Source organism: Oncorhynchus keta, chromosome 13 (genome assembly GCF_023373465.1).
Source record: "Oncorhynchus keta strain PuntledgeMale-10-30-2019 chromosome 13, Oket_V2, whole genome shotgun sequence".
NCBI classification, from domain to species: domain Eukaryota; kingdom Metazoa; phylum Chordata; class Actinopteri; order Salmoniformes; family Salmonidae; genus Oncorhynchus; species Oncorhynchus keta.
The window spans coordinates 39,108,868-39,120,390 of record NC_068433.1 but is presented as its reverse complement, the minus strand read 5'-3'; the positions used below and the strand labels follow the sequence as shown (position 1 = coordinate 39,120,390).

General features: G+C 40.2%; 1 protein-coding gene and 1 long non-coding RNA gene across 20 annotated transcripts in view; both read right to left on the bottom strand.

Annotated features, from left to right (window-relative positions):
* The window catches only part of LOC118392659 (uncharacterized), a 7,100-nt gene extending 6,760 nt beyond the window's left edge, over window positions 1–340 (bottom strand). Inside the window, exon 1 of the long non-coding RNA XR_004827419.1 lies at window positions 208–340. This is a non-coding gene — a long non-coding RNA (uncharacterized LOC118392659). The remainder of the gene's footprint in view (window positions 1–207) is intronic.
* A 4,991-nt stretch (window positions 341–5,331) lies between these two features.
* The window catches only part of LOC118392778 (forkhead box protein P2-like), a 115,423-nt gene continuing 109,231 nt past the window's right edge, over window positions 5,332–11,523 (bottom strand). For all 19 annotated transcript variants that reach the window (XM_052460110.1, XM_052460121.1, XM_052460126.1 and 16 more), the window contains one exon: window positions 5,332–9,112. In XM_052460110.1, the coding sequence (XP_052316070.1) occupies window positions 8,968–9,112 (145 nt within the window). In that variant the 3' untranslated portion in view covers window positions 5,332–8,967. The remainder of the gene's footprint in view (window positions 9,113–11,523) is intronic.

Genomic DNA, 11,523 nt, shown 5'->3' with positions numbered 1-11,523 from the left:
CATGCTCTATGAGGAAATAGTAAACATTTTTAAAAATTTAGATACAAGTTTAGGGTGGGGTTTTTAAAGTGTTTTTTTCTCCTCTAATTTATGCTTTGGCCACAAACACAAGGATAAGATGAGTCAACAACATTATTTGGGTATGAGTTAACAGAATATGAACTTTTAAAAGTGAGATTTTGACTAGACAGTTACTTTAACACTCACTGTGTTCAATGTATAGGCCTATAGTCCATGAAACTAGCCTAGCAGTGCATTTCTCAAGTTTGGACCTCAAGGTCAGAAACACTGCAGATTTTTATACCCTCTAATCAGGAGCTGATTCAGACCTGGGACACCAGGTGAGTGGAAAATATGGCCAATCAGTGGCGTGATTAATCAATCTATTATAATGACCAGGGAGAAAAAAAATCCAGCAATACTTCAGAATTCAGATCCTGCTAACCATCCCTGGTGTGTGTGTGTAGAGGTGAGATGAGCAGGTGAGAAGCCTCCTAGGTCTAAGTAGCAGACGAAGAACAGCTGAGAATGTGGCTCTGATTGGCTCAGCGTTGCCATGGCTACTGTTAATGACCCGTGCCATCTGACCTGGAGGAGAAGCCAATCATATTGCTTTATAAAGGTGACATGACAAGCGCAACTGTGAAGTGTAGATAAGGGAAGTGTAGATCAGTGACAATACTGTCAATATTTTGTATGTAAATACTTTGTTGTTTAAGAATTTGGAGTAACAAAATCATAAGAATTACTAAAGACAATTATTGGTGAGGCTTTATGATAAGATTGCATTTAGAATTGGTTAGATCTGAAAAATGGTAATGTGAATTATTCCAAAATAAGCATAATTTCCAAACTGAGGATATCTGCCAAACGCATACAAAGCATTTTTATTGATGTGGATGACACATAATAATGAGGGGTTAATCTCTCCAAAAATGCCTCTTTCTCTAATCTTCATAGTTCAGTCACAATAACCTGCCATTTAAAATCCTCCTCTGATTCACCCTGTGTGCCATCCAGATCAGCAGTGTTCTTCACTAATAGAAAAGGCTTTGGCCCATCTGGATAACAGAGAACAGGATGCATGACTGACAGAAGAATCTAAACACAGCAAGCTGTATTTTATGGTTGGTCAGCAGAACCTGTGTGGGGAGGGGTTGACACAGTCTTCAGCCCACCTCAAAGCCACTGTTTCTTCCTTCCCAGGACAAAAGTATTTGCCATTAAATGTAAATCCTTACATTTTCCCTCTTTTCTTCTCTTCCTCCTCTCCTGTCCGTCCCACATCCCTCCCATTTTCTTCCCCCTGTCCTTGCCCCATCCCTTCGTATTTTCTCCATGCACGCACCCTTCTCATTCTCTTATTGCCAATCATTTGAATTCCAATGCCCAATGTCACCTACTTTGTAATTTTATTACTTCATGTGAGGAATTAGTATGTGTATTTAATGTCATTTTTTCGTTCTCAAATTATTATTTTTTTTGGGGGGGGGGGATAAATGTTGCAGAGGGAGGAACAGAGAGAAAGATAGAAGGGTTAGAGTTAGCATGTCTAGCGGATATGCCAGCATTGTGCTAATAAATGACAGCCGATTTATGCATCTGTATTCTTTTATTTATAAAAAATTGCAAGCAGGCCGATTTCTGATATGAATAATACAAGTGGATCCACTTTGATTAGGGCTTCAGTGGAGAGCTGTGCATATTCAGCATTACAATTAAATCTTCTGATGTGAAATGGGAATGACACGCTAATGAAGCGAGCCAGCGAGCCTGAACCGAGACTGTCCAACATCGTTATGGGATATCTTAGATGAAGAGTAATTATACGAGGAACACTGAAATGTCATTAAAAATCTTCAGTAAGTGATTTAACCCACTTTTCCCCACTAATGCTAGATTTGTCTTTTTTTACTCCTCTCCTCAGGTTTTTTTCATCCCCCTTTTCATCCATTTTTTTGGGGGGGGCCAAGACCGATCAGAAAGTTCTTCCTCAGAAGTTCCAGCAGAAAAATGCCAGACTTAAATAGGCTTGGTTTTAAAGACGGAGATACAATCGAGTGTCCTAATTTAATTTGGTGCATCAGAACTCAATGGTGGTGGTATGTAATTGAAATCGTTCCTTAATAAATTCATATGAATTGGCAATTAGGTCTTGATCTGATTTCCACCGAATGGATTGAAATTGATAGTGGAGGTCCTTGAGCCATATCACTCCAGCCACTTTCACATTATCAAGCTCAAATGTTGATATATTATAAGTAATAACGTGCAGTAAAATACTTATGTGGAAGGGATTGGATGTTGTTGATAAGCGGATTTAGTTAATCTGATTCTCATTCATTCATGTTTGATGTGTTCTCATTTTACAGTCTGAGATTTACCCATTGTCTCAATGTGTTGTTGTTGTCTGAATAACCAGCTTGTAAAACAATTACTGAACGATATCATGTTACCATATAATATTCATTACTGTCATTATGGAGTCTCACTATTTGTGTTGTGTGCTTTGAGCGTGTGTGTGTGTGTGTGTGTGTGTGTGTGTGTGTGTGTGTGTGTGTGTGTGTGTGTGTGTGTGTGTGTGTGTGTGTGTGTGTGTGTGTGTGTGTGTGCGTGTGTGTGTGTGTGCGTGTGTGTGTGTGTGTGTGTGTGTGTGTGTGTGTGTGTGTGTGTGCGTGTGCATGTGTGTGTTAGGTGCTGGATATGCCACAGGCAAGAATTCATGAATATCAGCGGTTTCTCACCACTTTGTTCGGTTAATCCCTTGTTTCAGTGGGAGAAATATGCATTTTTTCCAGCATGCATTACTTCATTTACCGCCCATTATATCCACAGGAAGTAAAATGTACCTTTACCCCAGGACCCACTGATGTCATGATTTGTGAATGTCTATGGGCCACATAGTTTTTGGCCCCACAGAGGCAACGCTGTATAACATTACGAGCAAATAGGATAAAATTGAAAAACTGTTAATTTAATTGTCATAAACAGTGAAACAAGAAGGGGTGAAAAAGGTTATTTTTAAAGTGTATTTTATCAGTCTCAACTAAACTGATAGCATTTTATATTGTTATCACATAATACTGCATCATGGCAAGACATTGTATCATTTGTATAGACTTCATTAATAAAAGCATTTGTCAGCCTAATATAACTGAAACAGTGCAGAGCTCTGTCTGGCTCTGTGCTGCTGATAGGACAAACATGTGAGTGGCGTGACCGCGTCCGTTACGGAACATGGAGTCATGGCATAAAACTGGCACCGCTAGAAAAACGAGTGCCGAACCCAAACGTGCCTCGGAGCTATGCAATTATTTTTGCACTGAGTCCAATATCAACTCGAGAGCAATGCAAATTATTTAAGACGCGCTTTTCAGGGCCCGCAATTATAATAATGATGATCTCAATTAGCGTCGCCATTGCCTCTGACTATTTAGCAGGCAATTTTGCTGCCTGGGGGTGAGGGTATTCTGGAGAGCTGACACACACTGTCAGACCAGGAGGAGGAGAGGAGGAGAGGGAGACGAGTCCTCGGACGGACGCTCAATCAATAAACGTGTGACTGGAGATATTTACTGCAACGTCCCAGGAGGAGACGGCCTAAATTGACCTAATTGGTCAGTGTTAGAAATTAAATGAAATGTAGCTGGATGGAGTTCATTTGCTAGGCCTAATACCGAAGCTCAAATGACACACAATCACTTGAAGGATGAAGTCAGTATCCTACAAGCGCTAAAAGGATCAAGTAACTTTTGAATTCAATAACAATGTTAACCGTTCTAATCTATTTTTTGAAAGACGATCAATATTAACCAATAAAAGCACTGAGAATAAAACAATCTCCATATAGGCCACATCAGCTTTTATGTGCATTTCTGAGTCAAAAATGTAATAATAATAATAATAAAAATGTACTGTAGTTCTATAACAGGTGCACCTCCAGTGTGTGACAATAAAGGTGTTGCTACATTCACCCAGTGCACCGCTCCTTCTAAAGGAGTTTAGAAATGAACTCTGACCTATTTAAGAGAGAATTCTCTCCTTTTCCTCTGGATATAAAAGGGACTTCTCTTCCCAGCGTTCATGTGGAAAAGGTTTGCACCACTACCCCTTTCTTTTATTCATCGCACTGTAAATAACTCCACTTTATGAAAAGCAGCCAGTGTGACTCACAGATACCTCTCTAACCACAACACATTATTATTTCATGGCCTTTGAAAGAGGGGCCTGTAACGTTGCCTTACACTTTAATGCGGGAGCTCTCTCTGATGTTGTGTAGTACACAGGCCCCGTCCTTGTTGCAACTCCTCACTTGAATTCACAGACACTTCCAAGTGCATAAATAGCACGAGAGACGAGTGTGCCTCGCGAGGTAATGCTCTGGAACGCCGTTGAGGGAGATAACAGCAGGCATGGTTGCGGCTCAGGCTGTCATGGGGGGGGGGGACTGTGTGTGTGTTCTCCAATTGACTTCTCATGGGACATCACATAGAGAAAATAACATACGGGGTTGGAGTTGTCATTAAATGACCAGCGGACATGATTCAAAGCATCCCAGATAGAATGTCCCTGGCCACTCTTTGGAACGCGAACGAGCCCTTAGAATACAGAGGAGCTAATGGGGACATATTGGTCATGGTGGACTCAGTGTGAATCTCAATGAGCGTGTCAGTAAGAGCGCTCCATGACCGACAAGGTGTAACCTAGCTGGGATGAGTTGAGCTATCCACTGTTTGTCATCCATACTGTTCTTTATTCTATAGCATCAGTCAACACATCTCCATCGAGAATTGGTTTGAAAAACGAGAAGGAACAGCAACATTGGAATATAACCATAAACAGCAATTTATAAAAAGCATGTTATATGCCCTGTCTCTTCTGAGTCTCTGTTGATCCCTACCGTGTGCTATTCCCTGGATCAACTACCCCCAGTCAAGGCTTATGATAAACTCTCCAGTAACTACAGGCCTAATAGTGTACTGGGCCATGGTTGTACTTGATCAAAGGGTGGCTTGAACACGTGGCCCCTGAGCCATTACTGGTCCAGGGGGTTGGCTCCAGAGGGCTCTGCCTATGGATCCACATGTCCCAGTCCTCTAAACAAGACTCTCGGTGCTAGAATCTGGAACAAAGCCTTGTAACACACACATTAAAATGGAATTGTTTTTTTTCCCCCCCTTGTCATTCTCAGAAGTAGCACAGTCCTGAAACGTTAAAAGCGTAATGCCAGCTCGATCTTTCAAGGTTGCGCCTTTGTAGAATATAAAATGTATATGTGTACAAAAAAAGTAAGAACTCCCTGAAGTTGGAGGTAGACAGTTGCTTTTCAAATCCTAGTTTTGGTCCTTTATTTTAGTCAGCAGTGAAAAGCCATGAATACAGAAAATAATAACGACTGTTACAATTCTCAACCATGACCTTCTAGTGTCAGAGAATCTTTAACGCATGGACACAGTACACGGTAATGAAGGTATCAAAAATGAGTTCACCTCGATCATAAAGGAATACAACAAAAAAAAACATAGAAGGTATTCACTAATTACATAAACATATGTGTTTGCTACAGTCCCAATTTACTGTATACATAGGGGGATCATATTCCCAATTATTAGAGAATGATAGTAGTAGAAAGTATACATGACTCAACTGCCAGACATAATGCTTCATAAAGTATGCACAGAGGTACAAGCAATAAATACACACATTAGGTTAAGCCTTACAGCTACGCAAAGCAGATGCAGAAGAAGCAGGTTTGCTATTCTTAGCGAGCAATGAGAGAACAGTAAAAAAAAAAAAATCATGAAATTCAGAAAAGAAACACCGATTTTTTTTTTTTCTTCGCTTAGAAAAAAAGTCTGGTAAATTTTATGGGTCCACCAACATTTTTACATAGTATGCACAGTTATCAAAATACAGACAAAATCATCCCAGAAAATCCAGACAATCCTAAAATCTAGTGGAGGAGCAGATTGCAGTTCTGGGATCTTTCTGGTATTATGTGCAAGCAACTATTTCAGACATTTTTATTTTTACAAAACCCATGCAAAATCTACAGGTAATATGCATTCTGTGGCTGACAGTTTTTTCCTTCCCAAACAGTATAGTTGAGGTACGCATTCCTATGCATTGTACTTACATTTAGGTCATCCTCCTGATCATTTGTATGTCTTACAGTATTTTCGATTTGTTAATGATTGTTTTCCAGTCCACCAAATTATTTTAGACATGCATTTTAAAACACAATATTCCCTTAAAGGTATTTTTTTACATTATCATTCTACAAATGTTTGAGGACAACCTATGACAATACTAATCTTCTTCCGTGTCTGACGTCGGGAATGTAAACTGTCCGTCGAGCCGTGTCCATTGAGTAAAGTGTAACAGCTCTTGTGGCTCTCTAATAACTCGACGTGCAATCTGCCATTTAATTGTTCAGAATTGGTTGTGCAGAGGTAGAACCTTTTTTTTTTATAGAAAGCCTTCGTTTTTGGGGTTAAGTGGGAGAATCCTTTTTGTTGTTGTTGAAAGACGCCGTGTCCTTTATATTTGGTGTGATAAGATTATTATGAACGTCGTCTTCAAGTCATTTTTTTGCTGACTCAAAGCACATAAGGGAGAAGCTTTGTTCCTGGGCCCAGCACCCTCTTGAAGTGGAACTGGCATGACTGTGTGTGTAACGTGTGTTTGGGTTATGCATGTGTGTTTGGGTTATGTACGTAGTAGTGCGCTAAGCTCTAGAAGCCAACTTTTTGGGCTTGGCACAACACTTGAAAACGACATATATGCACAGGTATGTTTCCATACATACGCACAAAGCAGACACACACTGATAGTTAAAATACAATACAACTCAGTCAGTTATTTGACAGTATCTGTTTTTCTGCATCTGAAGGTTACCATAACAAGGACCAGGAAAGCTGGCAGACCAATCACACAGGACTGCGTGCGTGTGCGTGTGTGTGTGTGTGTATGTGTGTGCGTGCCTTTGAAAGGGTTTGTGTGTGTCATTTCTAGAGTGTCTATCCCATAACCAGAGGCAGAATTTTGTGTAACTTTGGTTTGACTGAAAACGGAAATGACCATTAAAGCAACAACATCCACTTTTCTAGATGACATTTAGCTGAGAGAAATTAAATATATTTTTTGACAATCACTAACTTCTGTTCCTGCCACTAGAATCCCAAATGTGATATACAAGTTGCCTACCCTATACAGAATGCAGTGCAGTTAAAGATAGCTTCTCCTGTGCTACCACACTGACTGTATCTATATAGTTAAGAAGCTATGGATTAGACAATGAAGTATTTAAACTATAGAATAAAGCAAATATCACCTAGAAAAGGTTTCTTTTCACCTTTGATATCCCTCTTCTACAATGGCTGTATTATTTGCTTTTATGTGATAACCAAGCCACATCATTTCATATCAACTTGAAATTATGACTTATTTGGCTTTACTAGATATTTTAAATGTTTGGTTACTATGTTTTCAGTTTCGGTTTTAAACGCGGCTCTAAACAAACCGCGTGGAAATAAGACATGACATATTTGACAGTCCCACTAAACATGACATATTCACTAGATTAGAGAAAACTATGACATGATGGGTGACGGAAAGACAAAAACAAAGAAATCCAAAAATCCAAAACAATCTTTCACAACAACACAATTTTCTGCACTTCCATTGAACACACAAATGTTCATTTTGGTCATGATCCACTTTTACAGTAGAGCTGCTTTCTACCAGTCCCTATCACATCGCCTGTAGTTACATGTCACATCTCCTCTCCTCTCTCGCCCTAAACTCCAAGTGGACACTACAAGTTATCAAATTACACATCAAAATCTTGTATTTTTTCTTTTTCTTGAATCATCTTTGTACAGGGCTAAATGAAACGATCCCAGAGGTTATTTAGAAGGTAGTTCGCGGAAAGCTTCTCTTTATACTAGTTAAAGTCACAGAAGGCTGACCAAAGAGTCTGGTGGCTTCTGTCTAAGCTATTGGCCATTGATAGTGTTGGCTTTGGTTTCTAGCTGTTGCCTGTGACTGTTTGCAGGTAGACAAAGCTTTAGAACAAGGAGGTAAAAGAGAACAGCAGAAGAATATGCAGAAATGCATTTTTCCCCCCCCGTATTGGTTGGTGCTTACACAAACAGGTACGTTTTTCAAACTTAATGTCACGTTAATGACTTTTCATCACAAACAGGTTCAGACTGGAAGCCTACTTTTTTTTGACAGCTGCAACAGTCTTGATACCGTGCTTCTGTTACTGTTGGGAAATAGGAAATGGCATTTACAGTTGGTGGTGCCAGAAATCAGAATACAAAATTGTAGAACGCAAAAAGAAGAAAAAAAAACAACCGTTTTTTAGAATTTTTGCAACATACAGGCAGTGACACTAATTTCTGATACTACTCCTGTGCAAATGATGGACAGAGCAACAACGTTTGAATTGAACCAGCAATTGTTTCTAACATCAACAACTACTGTGAGGGTTTTTTGATATTCACAAAATTAAACATCTTTTTTTTTGGCAGTATATGAGGCCGTTAGCTTTCTACAGAACGGGTTCCCAGACTCGTGTTTTTGTCGTTTTCCGTCCATGAGCCTCTGTGTGTGTCTGTGTGTATGTAGTGGCCAAGCCATCTTAATGAAACAGGTCTGAAAGTCGTTTTAAAAACCAGACATCTCATGCCTGTCATGTTCAGTCAGGGATCCCATAGGGCTGCAACAAAGAGTTCCTTTGGGCCTCGTCTTCCGGATGCATGCTCAATAAATACTCCAGTCCGCGGGTCGGGAGGGAGGAGAGTCAGCTGTGGTCTGTTCTGTTGGTTCTGTTTGGTTCTGGGTGAGGAGTGGTTCTGGTTCTAGCAGGTTCTAGGAGGACAGCCTGTGAGGAAACAGGTAGGAGGACAGTGTGACGGAGGTGGAGGGAGGGGCCTGTAGTAGTGGGAGGGACTCCAGTAGTCACTCCAGGTCATCTGATAGGTTGCCCTCCTCCAGCTCCCGGTCGTCGTCTAGCTCTGGGCTGTGGTTGGCTGTCGTCACCAGTGACATCGGACAGTCATCGTCGTCCATGTTCAACGGCTCCTCCTTGACGTGGATCGCTGGCCTGGAAAGGAATTTATGAAATATGTTGGAAATAATTTTATACATAAAGACATATGATAACCGAGTAGGGAATTGATACAGTGATACAGTTCCACCAACGTGCCTTAGTCCCATAGTCCACCCAGGTAGAAACCACTGCTATACAGTGGTGAATGTGTGAACTCCCCCGTACAATTAAACGCAAAAACTATGATTGAAGTGAGAAGTTAGGCTGGGTTCAAATTAAAATGAGTGCCACAAGCCTGGATTTCACCCATGCACTACCAAGGTGTTTTGAGCACACAGCTATGAACTAAACCTGTCTCTCTGCCTGTCCGGTGGTTGGTCATCAGTGAGCTGCAGACAGGGGTCTACAGTGGCAGTGAAGTCAAAGAGATCCTCTTATGAATATCTGAGTTGTTTGCGTACAAGGCTCTAGGGTATCAACTCTTCACCCTGGTCACATATTTTATCATGCTGCTATTTGTTAAAGGTAATTAGAAAGATTGTGAGGGAGAAGCCCCTCAGCACAATTAACAGAGGAAGGAACCAGAAAAAAACGACTAATAAATCACTCAAATAAGCCTCCCTCTTCTACAGAATGTATCTTCAATATTTATTTGTATTTTATTGAACCTTTATTTAACTAGGCAAGACAGGTAAGAACAAATTCTTATTTACAATGACGGCCTAACCCTCCCCTAACCCGGACGACGCTGGGTTAATTGCGCGCCGACCTATGGGACTCTCGATCGCGGCCGGTTGTGATACAGCCCGGGATCGTACCCGGGTCCCCCAAAGATATTCCACATAATAAACCTACAGTATGTCTTTTTCAGAGAAAACATAAAACATTTTGAATGCAATAATTGAAATCAGCCTGAATTATCATAAACATATCAAAGCTGGCATTACGTTGCTGAACAGCGTGTAACAACAACCATAGTATTTGTGAAACGATAGTTCAACATGAAACATCACTTCCACTTTAAGCAATTGCATCAACATTTTTATGACAAAAATTTGAAAATGGCTTATACCCAGACATGGTTGGCCATCAAGAGTTTACTGATGACACCTGGTTGACTTAAAATATATATATATATAAAACACACTGCATACTAAATAATGGAGAATTTATCATCCCCTCTAGTCCCCTGGAGCAAGGGGAGTCAAGCTTTTTTTTTTATCTGGTTAATAGAAAGTGCAATGCGTCGTTAATATGCAGGGGCGTGCGTGTCGCTCCTCCAGAGGGAAAAACCTGCAGCTAGTCTCCGCCATTAATCAGCTTCAGCCCGGCAGTTCAGTCGGACATACATGATACATGTTTTTAACTCTAAATGAATGAATATCTTTAGCCACTGTCAATAAATGCAGTGTGAAAACACTGAAACACCGGACCGAGTGGGGAAGTGGGGACGTTTCCCCTCCAGTACAACAGAGAGAGGATGGGCGGAAGTGCTGGGCTACTAACAAGAATAATAACGCTGTCACACACAAACAAGGCTTAACATGATCCGGGGCCCTACTCAGGGAAAGGGTTTGTGGCGCGATGATAAATCTGACAAAACCTAATTATTTTTGACACGTCAGATGCATCAGGGAATCCCTGTGGACTAAGGGGGAGAGAGAGTGAGTGAGAGAGAGTGAGTGAGAGAGAGAGAGAGAGAGAGAGAGAGAGAGAGAGAGAGAGAGAGAGAGAGCAAGAAAAATCCTTATCAAGTATTAGAATGTGTCTGGCAGCCATCTCCTGGGTTGCCTTCATCAATGGCAGGAGGAACTTTGAATTTGAAAATAATTTTAAAAGGTACAGATTACTTTAATATTTATAGCAAAATAAATTCATATTCAGATGTGGTAGCTAGAAGGAGATGCTTTGCCTTTCCAGGATACTAGGCGGTGTGATGAATATTTCTGTTTCCTTCTCAACCCACACACTCAAGAGGAGAAACCAGAATAAACAGAACTCTCCCCTCCAGGTGAGAAGAGGGGGATGAAACGATTATCTAGGATTCATTTCTATATACTCTTTCTAGTTATCTGGTAACACATTTATTGAATTTAATTTGTTGTCGTAAATAAAAAACAATGAACAATATTCATATTCAGAGCTACCACTCTAATCACTAGACATATGTTTTGATATTAAGTATTCGATATCTCTCCCAATTCATGTTTTTACAAAAAACATATACAGTGCCATCAGAAAGTATTCACACCCCTTAACTTTTTCCACATTTTGTTGTGTTACAGCCTGAATTTAAAATTGGCCTACATACAACACCCCGTAATTTCAAAGTGGAATAATGTTTTTAGAATTAAAAAAAATAATAACAATAAATAAAAAGCTGAAATGTCTTGAGTCAACACCTTTCTTATGGTAAAAGCCAAAATAAGTTCAGGAGTAAAAATGTGCTTAACAAGTCACACAAT